The 21,704-nt window shown below is 42.3% G+C and overlaps 2 protein-coding genes across 9 annotated transcripts in view; one reads left to right on the top strand and one right to left on the bottom strand.

Moving 5' to 3' along the window:
* Positions 1-11,030, bottom strand: part of ST7L (suppression of tumorigenicity 7 like) — a 27,003-nt gene extending 15,973 nt beyond the window's left edge. For 2 of the 8 annotated variants that reach the window (XM_039565179.1, XM_039565183.1), the window contains exons 1-10: positions 9,646-10,077; positions 8,179-8,261; positions 7,074-7,233; positions 6,506-6,560; positions 5,861-5,976; positions 3,914-3,992; positions 2,951-3,105; positions 2,730-2,827; positions 2,198-2,312; positions 358-430 (exon numbers count right to left, since the gene is read on the bottom strand). In XM_039565179.1, the coding sequence (XP_039421113.1) occupies positions 358-430; positions 2,198-2,312; positions 2,730-2,827; positions 2,951-3,105; positions 3,914-3,992; positions 5,861-5,976; positions 6,506-6,560; positions 7,074-7,233; positions 8,179-8,261; positions 9,646-9,847 (1,136 nt within the window). In that variant the 5' untranslated portion in view covers positions 9,848-10,077. Of the gene's footprint in view, positions 1-357; positions 431-2,197; positions 2,313-2,729; positions 2,828-2,950; positions 3,106-3,913; positions 3,993-5,860; positions 5,977-6,505; positions 6,561-7,073; positions 7,234-7,600; positions 7,662-8,178; positions 8,262-9,645; positions 10,080-10,320; positions 10,400-10,671 lie in introns of those variants that run through there. The other 6 variants (XM_019288933.3, XM_039565184.1, XM_039565182.1 and 3 more) reach the window with 6 other exon arrangements.
* On the top strand, positions 10,392-21,704 carry CAPZA1 (capping actin protein of muscle Z-line subunit alpha 1). The gene is made up of 10 exons (XM_039565186.1): positions 10,392-10,482; positions 14,702-14,765; positions 15,020-15,071; positions 15,882-15,945; positions 17,252-17,458; positions 17,849-17,928; positions 18,367-18,445; positions 18,919-18,990; positions 19,583-19,645; positions 20,218-21,704. Exons 1-10 carry the CDS (start codon positions 10,444-10,446, stop codon positions 20,356-20,358), a joined length of 861 nt encoding a protein of 286 aa, XP_039421120.1. The 5' UTR covers positions 10,392-10,443; the 3' UTR covers positions 20,359-21,704.

The following is a 21,704-nucleotide window of genomic DNA, read 5'->3' as shown; positions in this document are numbered from 1 at the left end:
GAATTTACACAAAAGCACTTGGCCAATTCATGGGCTCTTGAAAAACATCCTCACCTGTACTAACTTTATGGATGCTAAAAAGGAAATTTAAATTGTGCTTAATTACACACACAAATATATGCGTATATATAAATATACTCAGCTTGCTCTTAGAAATGTAACAGCTACTTATTTAGGCATAACCAGGGATATAAAAAAGATTTAAAAATTAAAATAATCCTTGAATTGAAGCAAAGATTTCTTTACCGTTCAGAAGTAATTTTAAAACATAAAATATTTACACCTTTTTCCTTCATATTTTACATCAGAACCTAAGATTAGCTACAAACCATTGTTTTCACACATGTCTTTGCTTACCTTTCTGAAACAGCTCTGGCTTTTAGCAGAGCTGCTGTGTAACATATTGCTGCTGATTTGGGAAGACTGATATCTGTGAAAAAATAAAATAATTAAGCTGTAAGATTCTAAGGCAATACAAACATTTTAAACCCACATCCTTTGAGTTAAAGGTTTTTTCTTGGGTATGGGAAACAGTGAATGTAACATCTGGAACATTTCAGCTGTGATTAGAAATTTTCAATTTCTTTGCACAGTCACCAGTCAGTCTCAGATTGAAAACTCAAAGTTGTATTTAGGTGATAGAGTCATTTTTTTGTTTCTATATGTACCAACACACTGAAACTGAATCCAAAGAAATGCACAAATAAATACAATTTACAATTACAATAAATACAATTAAAACCAGAATGTATTTTCTATATTAACCCACAAAGATTTAAAGTAAGCTTCTAATTTTTACTTAATTTTGCAACTGTACCTTAACACAGTTTTATACAATGCTGAGAGACTGACCAGAAGCTGATCTCAAAAAATTACGTTACAGACACGTAGATGAATTTTAACAAAAATGCAATTTCTGTTCTTCTGCAGTTCCACGAGGGAGAACTCTGTTAGTTGTATCTTTGTAGAATATCTGAAGCCAAGTTTGAGCTGACAATTACAGATTAGAAGGTTAGCACTCCACAGTGCAAGTTTACTTTAAAAGCAGACAAAGTCTGGGGTCTAATTCCCAAGTACCATGTTGTGTATAGTCAGATGGTTCTTGCTTTTTTTGGTAAATCCCATCCTGGGCTTGTCCATCACTTACTACAAGTCTGGCTGTCATGTCAAGCAAAACACAGGGGTGCTGCACGGAGTTTGAAGCTTGTACTCATTTTTCCAGACACTCAGAAAAAAATCAGCAACCCTAAGAAAGTGTCACAATTCCTGGTGTTAACAGAAGCAAGGACTGGGCAAAGTGCAAATGGTTTTCATAAATTAAGAGGAATCCACCCAGAAGAGGATCAAGGAATGGGAGCAGGGTGCTAGGCTGGCCATATACAAGTGGCACAGGATTTGGGCAAAAATAGCATACCCTTTGATTCCCTGAGGCAATAAAGAATTGACATAAGAGAGAACTCAACAACTTCTGAGAGTAACTGTCATAAAATACTGCTGCTATGTCCCTCCATTCCAAAGGTGATTGAAGGCCCTGCTTTGACAGCAGCCTATTGTATACTCATGAAATGGGCACTGTCTAGGTGGCAAAACTGAGGGCAATAAAAAATAAGCATATATTTTATTAACCTTTCCTTAGACTTACACAATATCTGAAACCTACTAATTGAGATGGAAAGTGAAAGCAAACGACACCATTTGATGCACACCACTGATCTCTGGCAAACAGCATGTTTGCACACTGCTCATCTCTGACGAGCAACCTCAGCATTACAGAAGCACGAGAGCAAGCCTGGAAGATGACAGAAAGGAAAAGTACCTTTTCCATCTTATTTACATAATTACTTACAGGGCCATGTGCTGGCTGAAAAAGGCTGATGAATTTAGGCATAACCAGGGATGCAGAAGAGATTAATTAAAATAATCCTTGAATTGAAGCAAGGATTTCTTTACAGATTAGAAGTAACTTAAAAACATAGAAAGTAATTTGTATGCAATTTAGTTTGCCTAAATTTGACCTCAGCAGTCAAAAGCAGAACTTGACCTGCATTCAGGAAGTATCTGTTTGCTACAGATGAAGGGAATCTGCTCACCTTGCTGAGGTCATGGGTAGACTCCTGCCTGTGGACAGACATTCCTTGCCCACTTCACTTGCACTCTTATTCAAAAACACCCACATTTTCCAACAGGCATCACTTACCATCATACTTGGCTAAAACTGCCTGGACGTCTGCATAAGCCTGTAACTCCAGAAGAGCCTCCAGGAGGTTTTCATGGATATTCAGCATACTCAGAAGTGGAAACTCTTTCATCAGCTGCAAATCAGTAAAGAGAAATAAATTACATACAGTATTGCAGTTGAATCACTGAAATGCTTAATAGAAATCAGTACAATAATCTAGGATTTTTCAATGTTCTGTTGTCTCAGAGTGTTAGAAACAGGCATGGAAGCAGCATGAAAAGAATTGCATCATTTCATAAAATCCCAGAACGGTTTGGGTTGCAAGCAATCAAAGCTCATCTCATTCCAACCCCCTGCTATAGCAGAAGGGCAGGAACAGCTGCTACTAGACCAGGTTACTCAAAGCCCCATCCAATCATGATGTGCAAATCTCATGGGAAAATAATTCAATTAGATTAATTATGATGCCTAGGAATGAACTTAAAACCATCAGTTTGGACAATGTGACTGAAAACAGTGGTTAACTCAGGTTTTCTTTACTCTTACTTACATCTCTCATCATTTTTACTGCTTCTCGTATTCTTCCAAGTTTCCTGGCACACATAGCTAGTCTCCTTTTCACATACACCAATACATTGGTGTCTCTTCCTGATTACAAAGACAAAAAAATATTAGTCTATCAGTTTCAATCCTTACCTCTCCTAATTATAGCTTTAGTTTTACATTTCTGCTCACACAAACTCAAGAGTTAATGTGATTCAGAGTCCTTACTCAGCTGTGCTTCATGCTGGGGGCTCTGGGAATGGCAGTTCTGAGATTTTCTGTAAATCATTTCTCCTGCTTTCAGAGCCTGCTTGAAATATTTCTCAGCATCCACAATAGTTGTTGCTTCCTCCTCAGCCAGAAGGACATACGCAGTAGCACAACTGAAGTAAGAGAAAAACCTACTAGTTATTTTGAGGGAGGACGTTTAGTATTTATATTAAGTGTTAGAAGCATTAGAAATGGGCAAGATTCACTTATGTTTAAGATGTAAGCATTGACAACATTTAAGTTTCAAAATACTGATGTGAATTCAAAGGGGGAGTGACAGGAAAAAAGCAACCTTTTCCATTTTACAGAAAAAAACCACACCTCCCCCCTGCATTTGGAGAAAAAAACAAAGGAAAAAAATGCAAAAGTAAGTTAAATTCTTTTCCTTGAAACTGTAAAAATGGTCTGTAGCTGTCTGGAAAGGTTTTTCTTTGTTTGGTTTGCTTTTGCAAAATCAGGAGATTTAAAAACATTTTATGCAAAAATAACAAGACAACATAACAAAGCAGATCACAGTAGTGGGGGAAATTCTTTGGTTTATGCTACAGGATTTTTAAATCCTTTACAGGAGTGGCATCTGTGAATTCTGAACACAGTTCTACCACGATGCCATCTCTGAAATACATGATCTCATATTCAATTTAGACCATTCCACACCTGAATAAGATTTCTCATTTGTTATTGCCACTAATACAACGATTTAAGAAAAAAAGCAGCACAAAACATGTTTTTAGTAGAACAGTTCAGTACTTCAGTGCAATTTACAGCCCCATGTGCAATTCCCAGTCCCAAAAGTTCCCCTTAAGCTCTTTAGAACTTTGCTAAAAGTGAATTACTAGATGAAGAAACTGATAGTGCGCTCACTATCCTTCCACTTAATCCTTCACACTAGAAATACAGCAACTGGATTTATAAACTTACTCATTGTTCAACTCTAGAGCTTGATATGCTGCTTTAATCCGGGCTTGCGGGCTCCTCTCTCGCCACGCTTTCTGCATAACTGTAGGAAAAAACACGGAAAAGCAGGTGAGGGACATGGACACCTGGGAAAGACCTGGGAGCCAGTGGAGGCAACACTGGCTGCGTGGAGCCAGCTCTAACTAACATTCCCTTCCGGTCTGAAAATTCTTGTTTGCTGTATGATTGTTATAAGAAAGAACAAACAAGTGTTTCAAATTCAGCCTGCTCCTACCACAAGCATCGAATTTTCAACAGTTCATTATGCCCCAAATTTAGTTTAAGAAAGCAACACCACCAGGAAGATTCCTCACTGACCATTTCACAACTCCTACACAGAGCACAGAAACAGCTTACATAACCAGGCAGATGTACAATTTCTGAATTGCTACAGATTTTCGGAAACATTTTCCAGAACTTGTTGAAAGCTTGGCAGGAGCAATTGTTAAACACAGGTTCTTGCATAGACCTGCAGAGAACTTAAAGCTTTCAAACAGAACTTCAAAGAAAACAGTGATGGAGTAAGTGGCGTCTTGCACAGGTAGAGTTTTGTACTTAAAATATTAAGTTGGCCAGAGCAGCTGTGGCTGCTCCATCCCTGAAGTGTCCAAGGCCAGGCTGGACGGGGCTTGGAGCAACCTGGGGTAGTAGAAAGTGTCCCTGCCCATGGTAGGGGGTGGAGCTGCATGGGCTTTAAGGTCCCTTCCAAACCAAACCATTCTGGGATGCTGTTCCACAATTATTTTTAGACAACTGTCAGATCATAAAGGGTTAACAATTTTTAAAAAAATTTACAAAGCACATTTGAGTGGCATCACACAGCAAAGCCAATTCAAGATACACAATTTATCAGCTTATTAGAAAGTGTTCTAGGGAACAAGTAAAAAGGGTGAAATCTATTCAGAAGTGTCCTTTGAACTACAACTTGAATTCAAAATTATTTCAGTGCAATGACTCTAAACCCCTCCTCACCATGCGTCCATTCGGGAAACATGGAAAACACAAACTGAAAACCAACTTCTAGGAAAACAGCAGACTCAGAGCTACCATTTTCAATGCAGAATTATTAACTTTCACACTAAAAACCAGCTCTGAAAGAACTCCAAAACCTTAGACTCATGGAGTTCTATATCTGGCCTATCTCAAGGACGATAAGAAAACTGAAGAATCTATACATGTTTCTTTTGGAACAAAACCTCCTGCTGTCCAGCAGGAATAACGTGGAAAAATATTTGAGTTTTCTTTCGGAAACAAAATATTAGTCTTGGCTCAGCAAGCGAGACAATACACTCCCTTTTGTGAAATAAAAACACATCTTTCATATCAAACATGTCACAGCCAGCTGACAAGGAACACCTCTGGAATGTGACAAACTGACAATAATTCACACCCACACCGACAATAACCAGGTAAAGAACATTTTCTGCACGAAACATGTGGAACACAAGGAAAAAAAATCTGGAGACCGCACTATTCATTACTAAGGTTTAAATGAGACCACATTTTGGCTGTTGAGAATATAATCCAGGTTTGCAATATTGTGTTAATTATTTGAAATGTGTGAGATCTTAAAAAATGTCAGGACCCTGACAGCACTAAAGTTGTAGAGAATGCACAAGGTAAAACATCTTTCCACTCAATTTCAAGGTCAGATTGGATGGGGCTTGGAGCAACCTGGTCTAGCGGAAGGTGTCCCTGTCCATGGCAGGGAGTGGAACGAGATGGGCTTTAAGGTCCCTCCCAACCCAAACCCCTCTGTGATTCTATACATCTATTAAACCTCTTCAGCAGTTGAGAAAGGCCACAGTTTCACAAAATATTTGACATGATAACGTGCACTACTTTGAAGTTCACTAAAAACACGCACTTGACGCTGCCCAACACTTACACACCTTACACAGACGTCAGTACCTGTATCCGAAGGCCGAAGGACATCCGTGTCACATGTGAAGAAGGTTTGATGATCTTGAGCAGACAAATTCATGTCATAGTAAGTAAGAGGCTCCTTCCCAGTCACCCACATGTACCTAAAACAGCAGAAATTTCAGTAAGAGGCATTCCTAGCAATCAGCAATGCTGATACCAAGGGGATATCTGATGTGCCTAGTGCAGAAAATCTGTAATAATAAAGACTAAAGCTACTAACACAAAGTTCCAAGTACTACTGTTCAATAATCTGTAAAGTTCTAAACAACTTGGGAACTGGCTTACTAGAAAGCAGCTTTTTCCATGAAGTAACACTAGGAGACTTACCATATATTTTAAAAGAAGAGAATTCAGATTGAGAATCACTGTCTCAACCTCCAAATTAAGTTTTTTTTCTACTTTACTCTCAAAAAAAACCCTGATATTACAGTAATATTTTTGTTCTTAACACTGAAACTGCCAAAGCTTGGCTTGGTGCCTTTTAAACGCAGGATTGGCATCAATCACCCCTATAATCTTGCAGGTCTCCAGCTGTCTCCTGACATTACCAGTGCAAGCTCTGTGAGGAAGTCATGTGCATGCCCCCGATTAATTTTAACAATATGCAGTGGAAAGCAAGATAATTAATACCTGCTATACTCTGCCCCTCTGAATAGATTGAGAGGATTTCGCCATACTTTGCACTCTGGGGAATAAAAAAAAAAAAAAAAAAAAAGTACTTTTTAAATTAAAAGCACAGGAAATACTACCTTGACGTTAAAATGCAGTAACACAAAAACACTTGTGCTTTCAAAAGCTGCTTTTATTTTATTATTATACAATCATTTTCATAAACTTCTGCTATTCCACAAATATTTCTGCTCCCCAACATTGCTGGGTTACAAAAGCACATGGTGGGAAGATTGAACACCGCCATGTACACTCATGCAATGTTTACCTTGCACATATTTACAGTAGTAAATAATTAATGTTACTGAAAAGTTTTAGCTAAATGTATAACATTTTCTAAATCATATTTTTAACAAGGAATGGCTTAGAGCAAAAATACATTATTATTTAGTTTATTTTTACCACTACTAATAAAGCACTTTGTAAGATGTAGGTTTTGTCCATTCTTTACAAGCACTAATGCAGAGGCAAAGCCATTAAAAGCCACCTTGAAGCTTAAGGAAAGCTGCTGGGACACATCAGGAATCACCTGGCATGTTCTGCCTGCTGGTCTCATTCTCCCCCGCCGAGAAAGCTGCCGGGGCTGGGGGGCTGTTCTCTGCACCCCCAATGAGTGGCCTCAAATGGCTCACAGAAACCTGCTCAATGAAAGATGTGCCGTATTTCCGGAAGTGCCACCACTCAAACACCTGTCACAGGAGAAAAAAGCACCAGAAACTTCCTTAGGTGATACCCTTCCAGCAAACACGAGAGCTGAAGAGTGTTCACAGCGAGTACATCCCCTTGCAGATGATCAGGGATGGAACTTATCTCCAGACAGAGTGACACTAATGATCTGGTTTGGCCTGTCTTGTCATGCAGGATCACTCACAGAACATGAAAGAGATTGGAAAAAAACCAGCAAAATTTTAGTCAAATGTTATGTTCCTCCCTCCCCAGGTCATTAGGGTAACTCATAAACTCTTTCAGTAGTGCCTGTATAGGGAAACTGGGAACAGAGGCAAAAAACATTATATCCTCCTTTTCTGGTGAGGATATTTCAAGCTGTAGCCCTACCTGTAGTACCAAATTTGTAGTATTCAACACAGGTGTAGTTTTTTCATTTCACAAAAATAATCTAAAAGAATAAAGGACAAAACGGCCCATTAAACTGAGATGTTCTGCTAACCAGAAAGAAAGAGGCTAACAAAGAGACAAGGCTAAGTTAAGAGCAATGACAGTCACTTACCAGAAATTTTGGGCCAAAAATACTACTACCTCTTTTTGAAGCTATTAAAAATACTTGCATATCACAAGCCCTCAAGGACTACACCAAACTGTCAGCCCTAGACCAACTTGGATCCTGTGCCTGGATCAGGCACTGGTCTCTTCTCTCTGGTGACCAAGGGAGCAGCTGGAGCTGTGTCAGGGGAGGTAAACAATTCTGGGATTCCATACAAGTTATTTTCTCAGACTCATACAGTCCCAACATACAACACACAGCAAAAGAGTTGTTACAATACGTCAGAGAAGTTCCTTCCCAGCACAAAGGCACCCTCTAGAGTCTGATACTCATTCCATTTACCCCTCATAAAGTCATCTGAGAGGTGCTAAAGTTGTTTAAAAAAAAAAAAAAAAAAAAAAGGACTACTTACAAATATCAGTCCAGATATAAAAGATGAAGTCACTGTAAGGGCAAAGTAGAATTTTGGAGTCAAAGTGCTTAAGAACATGGTCGCTGTTAAGAGAAACAAAACCAAAGACTTAACAAGCAGAACTGAAAACCAAAAATAGCTTATCTATTAAAGAATGCTGAATATCATGGAAATCTACAGTATACTATAGGCCCGGGAGCTTTATAATGCTACATTGCTAGGGGGAATCCTCACCACATATTATTTTGTTTGTAACCACCTGTGACAGTTAATTTTTATACCAGATTTTTAAAAAATCAGTGTACATTTCTAGATAAAGCATCTTACGGTTTCACCCATACAGTGGTTGGTGGACCACAACAAGCCAATTTAACATACTATTTCACTTTAAGACAAAACCATGCTGTTTTGATGCAAATTTATATTCAGTGCTAACATATATTTTCCAAAGACCTCTCCCTCCTGCTATCAAGAGCATAATGCAGGTAATGTAATTATCTAGTGGTGCTCTGACCGTGGTTTGGACTCAAACTGCACATCAGCCTTGTCACCTGCCAGCAGCACAGGTTGGACAGGGACAGGGGTGGCCAGGGCAGGGCTCCAGCCTGACAGACCTCCAGGTGGGAGCACACAGCAGCACGCAGGTGGCACCGGGGCAGTGCCTTGGCTGCTTCCAGCTGCCCCAGGACTGCACAGTCCTCGGCCATGTCCCCAGCCCTGGGGGCAGGTGATGAGCCCAGTATGCCACTGCGCAAAGCTGGGATGCAGGACCAGCCCACAGGCACTGCTGGGACATATTCACAGAATCAAAATATCAATTAGTTTGGAAAAGACCTTTTCGAGTCCAACCTGTGACCAATCCCCACCTCGTCAACACTGTGACCAGAGCACTGAGTGCCAGGTCACCGAGTGCCCTGGATACTACCAGGGACGGGGACTCCACCATCCCCTTCCAATGCCTGACCACCCTTTCCAAGAAGAAATTCCTGCTGATGTTCGACCTGAACTTCCCCTGGCCCAGCCTGAGGCCGTTCCCTCTCCTCCTGTCCCTGTTCCCTGGGAGCAGAGTCCGACTCCCCCGGCTGCCCCCTCCTGTCAGGGACTTGTGCAGAGCCACAAGGTCCCCCCTGAGCCTCCTTTGCTCCAGCCTGAGCCCCTTTCCCAGCTCCCTGAGCCGCTCCTGGTGCCCCAGACCTCCCCCAGCTGCGTTCCCTTCTCTGGACACACTCCAGTCCCGCAACATTCCTCCTGAATGGAAGGCCCCAGATTTGGACACAGCACCTGCGGAGCCCCTCGCCAGTACCCAGCAGAGCGGGACAATCCCCCCCCGGTCCCGCTGGGTACACTATTCCCAGTACAGGCCAGGATGCTCGGGAGATCCGGGCCGAGCCTGCCCTGCCCGCACGCCCGGCTCCACAGGCAGGGTCCGCCTCCCCCCGCCGCGCCATCCGCCCCGGCCGCCCTCACCCGCGGCCAGGCCGTCCCGGAGTCGCACCGGCACCCGCAGCACCGCGTATAAGAGCCCGAGCCCGGCGGCCACGGCCAGGAGCCCGCGGGCCCAGGGCGTCGCCGCCCGCCGCCGCAGCTGCTCCCAGCGCCGGAACGCCGAGGCCGCCCCGGGGCACGGCGGCCCCCGGCCGCTGCCACCGCTACCGCCACCCTCCGCCATCACCGCCGACGGGGCACGCCGGGACAGGGGCGGGACAAGCACCGGGGCGGGACTCCGCCAGAGCGGGCAGTCCGTTCGCCGACCCCATCACCGCTGCTCCAGGGCGAAGCGGGGACTGATCGTCGCGCACACCACAACCGGGATCCCTGGAGGCTCCGGGAGGCGGCAGGTCCTCCACTGCCGTGTTCCCGGTAGCGAAAAACCTGCCCGCTCCTATGATGGCGGCAGCACGGCAACTGCCCGCAGCTAAGATGGCGGCAGCCGTGCTTCCCGTCTACACCTCCCGGCCGTCACAGCCGACGGGGCACGCCGGGACAGGGCCGGGATGACCAGAGCGGGGCTCCTCCAGAGTGGGCAGCCTGTTCGTAAAGCCCATCACCGCTACGCCACCCGAGCACATCCCACACGATGAGCGGGAGCCCCGAAGGCTCCGGGAGGCGGCGGCTCTATCAGCCGGTACCGCGAGAACCCACCCGTTTTTATGATGGCGGCCGGGCGGCGTCTGCCCGCAGCTAAGATGGCGCCACCAGCGCTTTCGGCCCGCCGCCTGGCTCTCCCGGCATGCGCTGCGCGGGGCCGGGCACACAGCTGCCAAGATGGCGGACCTGGAGGAGCGGGTGTCGGATGAGGAGAAGGTAAAGGAAAGGGGGTGGCCGCTCCCCCGCTGTGGGCCTGCGCCGCTGCCCCCGGGAAGGCGGTGGGTGGGGAGTGGCGGGCAGGCTCGTCCGGTGCCTGTGTGCCGGGCCTGCGGGTGCCTCGGGGCGGGCGGGTCCCCGAGAGCACCGGGCCGCCGCCGCCCGGGTGAAGGAACGGCCGTTCCTTACCTCCGAAGCACTTTGCCTTCCGATTTCTTCATTGCCTCGGTGCAGCTGAGGTTTAGGCTGGACATCAGGAGGAGTTTCTTAACAGAAAGGCCTGTTAGACGTTGGCAGGGGCTGCCCAGGGAGGTGGTAAAGTCCCCATCCCTGGTGATGTTCGACCGGACGTGGCAGTCAGTGCTCTGGTCTTGTTGACAAGGTGGGGATCAGTCACAGGTTGATCACTCGATGATCTTGGAGGTCTTTCCCAACCAAAATGATTCTGCGAAAATGTATTTTCTGCGCTTCTTTTCCCGAATCAGCTAAGTAACGAGCGTGTCTATAAGGTCATTTGCAACTTCTTCACTTCCTAAACGCCCTCCGAGTGTGTCGGCGCGTTTTCTGCTCGCCCCAGCTGCTGACAGGAACTTTGCTGTAGATCCTACAAATTATGCTGGGTGGAAAGGACTAAGTAGGAGCAAATAGAGCCATAATTATTTTAGGAAAGGGGGAAATGAGTAGTTCCTCTTGTGTAGGAATGTGGGAAAGTTACAGACTGCAAGTTCTGTGCCAGGTAACACTGTTGTCTACAAACAGTAGTTTTAAAATACACTGTTACTCTTCCTTACATCATAGAAGTGTTAAATTTAGTGCTTTCTTTGTTTTTTAACATTATGGAGGAGTTGTTCAGGCTCATGGATCCTCAAGGATCCTACAAGTCCAGAGGATGCTTTCATTTTTCCCTTAAACTGCAATTTCAGCTTCATTTCAGTGACATCATTTGTGAAACAAGCAGAGCTTTAAAGATGAAATTAATCCATTAGTCACTATTTTAGGTGATGTTGTTTGAAATAAGTATTCCAGAGCAGAATTGATATGGCTTTTAGAATATAGCTTGATTCAATTTCAACTGCCTCCACGCCTCACACAGGCAGAGAAGGACAACCTTAAGGGAGGATCTGAAAGAGAAACATGCAGCAAAGATTTACTGTAGTATCCATTTTGTGACTATTCAGATGAGTCTTGAACTTTATAAATGTTATTTTTTTTAAGTCTTAATTTACCAGTACTTTAAAGCAAAGCAAAAAACCCAAAACCATCAATTGAGCAACAAAATGAGTTCATTCCGTCCTTCAAGCTTCACTCCTTTATTCTCTATGGGCATATTTTTGGTAAGAGATTAATTTCTTAGATAGGCTGGGAGAGCTGGGGGGTGTCCAGCCTGGAGAAGAGAAGGCTCCAGGGAGACCTTAGATCCCCTTCCAGTGCCTAAAAGGGCTCCAAGAGAGCTGGAGAGGGACTTGGGACAAGGGCCTGGAGTGACAGGACGAGGGGGAATGGCTTCCCACTGCCAGAGAACAGGGTTAGATGGGATATTGGGAAGAAATTCTTCCCTGTGAGGGTGGGCAGGCCCTGGCACAGGGTGCCCACAGAAGCTGTGGCTGCCCCTGGATCCCTGGCAGTGCCCAAGGCCAGGTTGGACAGGGTTTGGTGCAGCCTGGGACAGTGGGAGGTGTCCCTGCTCATGGCAGGGGGATGGGACTGGATGAGCTTTAAGGTCCCTTCCAACCCAACCAGTCTGTGATCCTGTGATTTTCTTTTAAGGTCCTCTGAAATCTCCCCTGTTTTGCTCTAGTTCATTCTGCTGCCATTTTGCCAGTTTAAACTAGCGGCTGAGCAGCTTCCCTTCCCCTCAGACACTTTCCCCATTTTAGAAGCAGGAAGTTGATGTTGCAGGCTGAAATGGCACCTGAAATGGCGCCGGGGGCCAGGAAATGGGGCAGGTTGCAGAAAGTCCTATTTTGGTGTTTCTGCAGAGAAGCATCCTGACACCGCCCTGCAAGAAACCAGCTCTGAAAACCAACAACTGTTCAAGTGCTTGACATTTCAAATTAATCACTCCCCAGCCTGTTTCCTGCACTCCTGATTTCAATAGTTTAACTGAAATGGTTTGTATTTTATTGCTCCGTGAGAGGCAGGGCAAGGGGTAATTATCCAAGTGAACACTTTCCACTTGCAGCCTTTGCTTTGATCAGAACTGGGTTTGTAATAACATTTGATTGAAGTGCAGAGGCCTTTCTGTGTTGATTTAATTTTGTTCATCCTTCCAAGTGAGAGAATTTGTGGAAGACTGTAAAAATCTCTCACATAACACTTGGGGGTTTTTTCTGTTTGTTTGTTGTTTCTTTTTCCCATAAGGATTTCGTTACGAGAATCCATTGATCTGAAGTTCAGCCTACTAAAACAGTGACCCCTTTGCGAGGGTTTCATGTTCTGCAGCCACAACATCATTGCATAAATTTATAAGATATTAAATTTTATAAGTTTTTAGGGACCTTTTTTTGCTGTATGTTGAAGCACCTTATAAAAGAGAATCTGTTCATCCAGGGAGTTAATTTGCAGGGTGTATTCCAGGGCTGTCCTCCCACTGAGAGGCATCCTGGCATTAGTGGTAGATATTTAGTGGTAGTGTGAGAGCTTTAGCACAGTGATATTCCGTGCTGTGCTTACAATTGCACTTGCTCAGAAAAGCACATGGTGTCATTTCAGAAATCTTTCAGCCTTTTGGGGCGGACTCTGAGCGAAGTCCACAGAGGATATAGAGCAGCAGGGTCTCCCTAAATTACTGCCAGGCTCTCTTCATCCTTGCCCAAATTTCTGACAGTGAAATTTGACAATATTATGGTAGCAATCTGTCCTAACTACAGCTCTTTAAATAATGAAAGTTTTAAAACAGCTTAAGACTCCATTTTTGGAATTGCTGTATACTTACCTACCTAAAACCAGAAAATTAAGAGAAAATGGTTTTATGTTCTGCATTGTATCAATTACACAAGATACTGTCTTTTTAATGTTTTCCTTGTATTGCTCAATTACTTCAGGCACAAAGAATGTATATCTGTTTTTCGAAATCATTGCTAATTTGGAAGATGATCTATTTTTATCTGAAGCTCAATCCAGTTAAAGCTGAGTTGTTACTTGATCCTGTTGGAATAAGGCAATTTTAAAGCAAAGCAAAAAACCCAAAACCATCAGTTGAGCAACAAAATGAGTTTGTTCCATCCTTCAAGCTTCACCCCTTTATTCTCTGTGGGCATATTTTTGGTAAGAGATTAATTTCTTAGATAGGCTAACAAACCTTTTGTTTGGAAAAGTGTTTATTTCTTTTCGTGGCTTGCTTTAAATAATTATGCAACAAACAATACAAACAATTTCTGATTAAAACAGGGAAGACTGTTGAGAGAAGCGAGTTATTTCCAGCTCTGGCAATAACTCAGGTGAAGCAGTTGGATATATACACACAATTCTTGTTTTGCTGCTCAAAATGAAAAGTAGAAGGTAATCAGAATGGTAATGAGCAATTCTGCAGTCACTTTCAATAAATGTCTTGTTAGACTGGAGAGGCTCATTGGTCGACTTTGTTAGCTGGGCTTATCAGAGGAAATGTGATGTTTTTATTATTCTAAGGGAGAGGTTTAATTTTGTGGCACTTCCTCTTTCATTTCTTCCAAGATCTTTCTATTCCCTTTGGTCCTGTAAAAGCCATAAAAGATTTGATAATGAAAACCATAAACTCCTACTAATTCCAACAGAATCAATACCCGGACCACCTAAATTCTAACAGTGCAAGACATGTATATTGGATTTCAGAACACATTTCAGTTTTATTACACTTTAGAAGAGACAGGGCTTTCTTTTCCAGATTCAAAGTCTCTGGACATTGAAAGTTGGCCTTTTCAGTTATTTATGGTATCATTCACAGTTCCACATGCCTTCATAGAATCCCAGAATGATTTGGGTTGAAAGGGACCTTGAAGATCATCCAGTTCCACCCTTTGCCGTGGGCAGGGACCTTCCACTAGACCAGGTTGTTCCAAGCCCTGTCCAGCCTTGCTTTGAATAGTCTTATGAGAGACTATTTCTATCTTGACAATGCATGTCTAGATTTCTCCCTACATCTGTCACTTTAGAGTTGGTTTTGTTGGTAAATTGCTTCAATACGTATGAACGCGGTAAATTATCTTTTGTCTTTAATTACTTTTCTGCTTCATTGTAGGTGCGTATAGCTGCAAAATTCATCACTCATGCACCCCCTGGAGAGTTCAATGAAGTATTCAATGGTAAGTAATTAAGGAAAAAATGATCTGTGATGTTTTCTTCACGTTTTATCTGTTGTAAGAATCTGAGGCCGTGTCACACCATACTGCTTTTACGATTAAGTGGCTAGGGAAAGCATGCAGTCCTGGACTACTTCTGCTTAATGAAATTATTTAATCATATTAATGTTTGCATTTGTACAGTTGAAAATAAAATGCATAAAGAGAAAAATTTTATCAAAAAATCCAGTAACCCACCTGAACCCTTTCTTCTCCAGATGTCCGGTTATTGCTTAACAATGACAATCTTCTCAGGGAAGGAGCAGCACAGTAAGTACTAAGATTTCAAACACAAGTCAAATTACCATCAGAGATACTTCTGGTTTTTTTATACCCACCATTCTGTGACAAAGAAAACCATTTGCTGTATTCAGAGCAATCTTCTGTACTTCCTTACCCCACTTAACAAAATATATAATGAAAGGTGTGGATGATTCTTTTTAAAAGCCCTAATTTGGAATTTGTGCTGTATAAAACTGACAGGAAGGCACTCTGCCAAAGAGTTTAAATCTGCAGCAGCAGAAATGTCTGATCATGTTGAATCATCTGATTTATAAAGTAAGCAAAGCCTGAAATAGTGAGTAATTCATAGCCTAAGTTTAGAAAAAGAACTGCCCTCAATAAAAAATTTTCAAAATATATTGTTTACTTCCACAGCTTCATCAGAAGGTGCTTAAAGCTTTTTGATGCTAAGATTTTATTTCAAGCTAGGTGACGTGTCAGTCAGCAAGTCTTTACATAAGAAAATTGTTGTAAATTTGTTTACCTTGCTGCTGTCTAAATTGTAGCTGGGGTGTTCCTGTTTTGCCTTGGCTTGCTCACATTCCCCCAGGCTACCTGCTGTTCTACTTTTGAACTCTGTATTTTCCTGGTCATCCCTAAATAAACCTGCTTTTAGACCTGGTGTTTATAGCTATCTACAGTGAAAGGTATTGGAAAATCCTTTAACAGTGCTCGTGTGTATTATTTGCCCAATTTAAGTTGATGTTTGCTGGAATATAATCACACAGTGTACTTATTCTTGAGACAAAATAATTGTGCATGAACAGCTAAAGTTCATGTTCTTTTAATCCTCAACAGTGCGTTTGCACAGTACAACATGGATCAGTTCACTCCGGTGAAGATAGAAGGGTACGATGATCAGGTAAGAGGAAACTTTGTACACTTGAGGTTTGTATTACTGCACTGTGAAAAAGCAATAAAAATGTTGTTTCGTCAAGATGTTGACTCATAAGTCAACATCACCATCAGCTGACTCACTCATTCTGCTCACAAGGTGCCGCCTCTCCTCCTTCCCCCACATATCATTATAATGCCAAACTTTCTTCTGTAAGAACAAAGCATAAGCAAAATATTCTCTTTAAGTCCTGTCTTGTACTACTTAGTAAGTCCAATTCGTTGTTCCTTAAAGCTTCATGCTGAAGTCACTGGAATTTTACTTAGGAGTGTGAATGATTAAAGATTACTGTCTATTTAAAGCTCACTCGCAAGCCCTTATGTTGCTACTTGCTTACAGTTCCTATTGACAATTGATAATAGATTCCTAATAGTTTGTTTATTTTCTGCAATTTTAGTCCGTTCCCAGCTACCCTAAAAAAAAAACGCTATCTTTGTTTATACCAAATCATTGATTTGGTGTAATGATTATACCTAATACTATCCAGTCTATGCCAGCAAAACAAGTTGTTTAGGGGTTTTTTTTTAACTTTTTTCTTTAGAACAAACAAAGTCGTAGGGAAGCCAGAAAGCTGCCTGACCATCTGCTCTGTTCTCTGAGCCAAGCTCTGACCCAGCTTTTGTGGTGTTCCAGATATGTTTATGTGAGGCAGATATTAAGAGGGCTGCTCATAGAAATAGCTTTGATGAGAAAGTTACAGTACAACCTGCAAAAGAAAAACCCCACCCCAAAAAAGCCAATATTTGTGAAGCCAGAGAATTATGGTGAAAAAGAAAAAGGGAGGGAATGTGCAATGCTGCTTTGCTGTCTGCTTTAGTTGGTGTATTTTAGAAGTAGTCACATCTATATACCCTTCTTGCCCAGAAGTAGAGCTATTGCAACATGGAACATGGCAATAAATGGTAGATTCCAGAGTAAAATTCTCTGCTCTAGAAACAGAGAAGGAAAACAGCTAAAATAACTTCAAAAGCAAAGCAACCTGCTTATATTGTAAGGATACCCAATTTTAAGCTAAATATATACATTATTATAGTTCAGCCTTTTCTGGAACAGAAGTCTAAGTGCAGAATTACTGTGGAGAGCAGCAAGTTACCTTCAGCCTCACAACTACTACTATTAATTTAAATTATTACTGAAAAGACTTTGTTTTCTTTATGTGATCTTGTAGCTCAATGAAAGAACCTATTATAACACTGATATGCAAGTAGGGAAAAATGAGAAATAACACATCTATAGCAGCCTAAATGTATCATCATTTCAACTTCTTTTACAGGTCTTAATCACAGAACATGGTGATCTGGGCAATGGCAGATTTTTAGACCCAAGAAACAAACTTTCTTTTAAGTTTGATCACTTAAGGAAAGAAGCAAGTGATCCCCAGCCCGAGGACACAGAATCGACTTTAAAACAATGGAGAGATGCCTGTGACAGTGCACTGAGAGCCTACGTCAAAGATCATTACCCCAATGGCTTCTGCACTGTTGAGTATCCATATTGTTTCCCTGAAAGTGTATTGCTCTGAGTCAGTCAGTTCTAGAGCCGACTGTGCTGGGCAGAGCTGTTGGAATTCTCCATCCTCACTAGTATTTTGGCTAACTTTGGAATGACAGGTTCCGAAGAGGGTGCAACTATCTTGGTATGCACACAGTGGTAAAGATAGATTAGACATTTTTCATAGTCATGGCTGCCAAGCACCTTCACACCTGCAGGTAATAAAATGCCTGCCAGGGGAGGTGTTGGACAGTGGAACTCGTGGTGCATGTTCCCAGTGAGGTACCACCACAGCAGCCTCCACCCTGCTGCCAAGAACAGAGATTAAGAATGGCTTTCCTTAGCTCTTGGGCCTTTTTAACTCTTTTTCTAAATACAGGTTTATGGTAAATCTATAGATGGACAGCAGACAATTATTGCCTGTATTGAGAGCCACCAGTTTCAGCCCAAGAACTTCTGGTAAGACTATTTCAACATAGTGTGTTTTCTTCCTTTGCCTGGTTCCTCACACCAACCCATCCTACTATAGCTCTGACACGGTCCGAAGGACAGGGAGTTTTGGGCTTCCCAAGAAGTTCTTTTCCTTCTGTAGTGTTTTCCTTGCAGCCCCCTTGGCACTTACCAAAACCCTTCCTGTGACCTATCCAGAGTAAAGGCATTAGCAGAGCTGGATAGATAATCCTTTACATCTCTGGAGCACAAGTGCACTGGAGCTTCTTTGTACTGAAGCTTCATCATATTCAGCTGGGCTGCTAAAATTTGACTCTGTCATCTGAAGCACTAAATCCTTGTGTAGTAGTGGTGATAAGACAACATCAGAAACAACTTACTCTTGTTTGGTTCTTTTTGCTGTTACAGCTTCTTGGAAATAGTTTTTCATGCTTTGATTGCTTTTAGGAATGGGCGTTGGAGATCAGAATGGAAGTTTACCATCACACCACCAACAGCTCAAGTGGCTGCCGTGCTCAAAATCCAGGTGAGTTAATTTCTCCTGGCAGTAACAGAAGAAGCTGCACTGTGCTTCTCTTACACAAATGGATTGGCTCAGAATGAGATGCTGAAATGCAGCAGACATGTCCTTCTCAAGTCAGTATGCTATTAAACTAAGCAATTCAAGAAATTAATTCTTAAATCTAGTATTTCAGGAATAGTCTCAGATATGGCCTGTGGTTTATTATGTAGCATTACCATATAGGCCTCCACTTTGCTTCACTTCATAGGGCTAAAACCTCTACCTTGAATCTTTTATATTTGCTCTTAGCTCTAGGTGTTTACTGCATTAACATAATCTTGAACAGTCTTGACAAAGAATGAAACCTTTTAGAAAATCCATCCTGCTTTTAGTCTCCACGTAAGCAGAGAAGACTGGCACAATGCTCTGTTGTGCCATTTTAGTAGCATTTGGGGGCTCAGGAATTCTGTGATAAAACGTTCATTCTCTTTGTCCAGGTCCATTACTATGAAGATGGCAATGTCCAGCTGGTTAGTCACAAAGACATTCAGGACTCTGTACAGGTGTCAGTAAGTATGCTAAAAGATCCTTATAATAAGCAACTGTTTTATTCCTTAAACAGCTCACAAAGCATGCACTGCCATGACTGCGGTCTCTTGACTTTAAAGTAATTTTAGGGTGAACATTCAATGTAGTATTTAGAGTCACATAGGAATCCCAGATTCCCAATTGCTTAAAATTCAATCTTATTAGAAAGTCTCTGTTGGAAAGCTTCTCTTGGAAGTTTGGGTTAAAGAGGACAGAATATGCTTCTCTATCTCTGTGCATGGGAAAGGAACAGTAAGAGACATACACTAAGGGGAAAATAAGAAATCCTCTAGTATGGTAGAGGGAGCAACAGCTGCAAAATGACTCATTTTACCATGAAGGTCCACGTCCCTTTTGCTCACTAGGGTGCAGCCCTGTTCCAGTTCGGAGCACAAGCTCTACCCAGTACGTAGTAAGTGAAAGGAACCCAGCTACAACCAACCACGAGGCACAAGCTGATGATGTTACCCACTTTATCTGTACTCAGCCTATCATTTGAGAAGAAACCTATTGTGTAGCTTATCTAAGTTGTGCTTCAACATACCAACTTTTTTTTTTTTTCCTCCTTTGCAGAGTGATGTCCAAACTGCTAAGGAGTTTATTAAGATCATAGAAAATGCAGAAAACGAGTACCAGGTAAGATCAATGGTAGTTAAATAAACCATAGAATCATATCAGTCTCCATTTGCAGTTAATGAAAACAGGGAAAACTGACCTCTGGTTCTGTTTCTGGCTGAATCTGGTATTCACTGTAAGAATTACTTAGAAGAGGGCAGCAGTATTTGTTTAAACAATATAGTTATAAAGCTGTAACGTTATAAAGCTGTGTTATAATTAACTATCAAGTTTGCTGTATGGTTTTTTAAAGGGTTACAAATGGTACCTGGAACAAGCATGGGAGGGGAGTGGGTGAGTCAATGTATTTTCCTCTGTGACAGTTAAAAATACTGAGGAGGAAATTTGTGCAACAGCTTTTACATTGTCCCAGCCTGTGTGTAAGGAGACTCAAAAGAGATAAGGCAGTGAAAGACCTAAGGAGATGCTGCTGCATTACAGGGAACGTGAATAGAAACCAATGTGACTGCATTATTAATTTAGTTAATAGTGTGCCTTACACCTTACAGAAAGGAGTTTGTGGCTTTAACACTGAGTTGAGCTTTCTCGTAGTGTTTCATGAGTGCCCTAACCAAATCTATTTGCACTTGCAGACAGCAATTAGTGAAAACTACCAGACCATGTCAGACACCACTTTCAAAGCCTTACGCCGGCAGCTGCCCGTCACCCGCACCAAGATTGACTGGAACAAAATCCTCAGCTACAAGATTGGCAAAGAAATGCAGAATGCTTAATGCAGAAAGAAGGAGGCGTATGAAACGTTTGTGTGCAAAAAAACAAATGTGGTCCTATGCCAAGTAGATGGTTTCTAAACCAGAGCAGCATTTTTTAGGGCTTTCAAAGTTAACAGGTTTTCTAGCCTGAGAGGGAACTGTGGAACAAATAGTTGTCTTTGTGTTTTGTGTTTCCTGCCACATAAACTTCCTGTTGTAGCTGCATTTAATAGGTCATTTAAATTCAGCCATTCATGGCTCAGAAGTGTAGCTGTTTTCAGTCACTGGCTGGAAAACTTCCTAGCTGGAAAAGCCCTATTATTACCCCAGCAGAGGGTGCAGAGTGTTCCCTTCACCTGTATCCAGCACTCCAGGTATCCAGTAAGTTTGTCAAACCTGCCAAGAGCTCGTGGCACTGCAAAACACAGTAAGTGCAAGACAGTGAGTCCTCGTGTACCCTTGTTCCCAGCCTCCACAAAGCAGATGACTGCAGGCTTAGATTTTACTGTAGAAAATGAGTTTACAGGATCCTTTACAGAATTCCCTACTCACCCAGCTCTTCCAGGGACGTAACCTTTTTTTAATCTTCAGATTTGAGCCATGTTCCCTAAAAGTGAACATCTTTGTTCTCCCCTCCCTTGTGTACGTACGGTTACCAGACATCTGCATTTTTACAAGATGCATCACTGCTGATCCACAAGGGCTGGATGGTGATTAAAAATGCAGATGTCTACAGAATAATAGGTATGTTGTGCTTTAATGCTTTGTGGCAGGTTCATAGATTTGTATCACAGGTGTATGGATGGATAGTGTACAAAATAAATAAACTTGCACCAAAGTGAGAGAAAAAATCCTTTCCATTTGTCTCAGTTTTGGACAGTTTCTTGTCATGTTTAGAGGGGATTTTGGAGTGAATCTCTTCTACGTGCATGCTCTGCGTTACTTTTTTCCCCCCTCTAGCATCAAAACTAGCAGTCCTAACAGTTTCTGTGAAGGAGAGGATGATGCCTTTCTCAGATCTTGGAACATGGATTCACTACAAAGTGAACTTCCTCTGGTGAACTCCCTTTGCTTTGTTTGCACTTGGCTATCACTGGGCGCCTTGCAGGTTCTGGTTTTTAAACTGGCTCATGTCTTCCTGTTTTTAAATACACAAAGGAAAAAGGGTTGGGAAGAGAGGGATGGGGTTGCCTGTGCATTACACTTCAGGTTTTGCACAGTAATACCACAAAACAAGTGTTTATCCTTTGTGAGTTTTATCTAAATAAAATATATTTGTATTTGCTGCTGAGACTGACCATTCATCCCTCAGGCATCCTCTGTATCAACTAGTCTAGTGCAAATACACCAGTCTTTGGTTAAAGCCA

Source organism: Corvus cornix, chromosome 26, assembly GCF_000738735.6.
Source record: "Corvus cornix cornix isolate S_Up_H32 chromosome 26, ASM73873v5, whole genome shotgun sequence".
Classification (NCBI taxonomy): Eukaryota; Metazoa; Chordata; class Aves; order Passeriformes; family Corvidae; genus Corvus; species Corvus cornix.
Note: the sequence above shows the minus strand (reverse complement) of the source record. Positions and strands in the feature narration are given on the sequence as shown.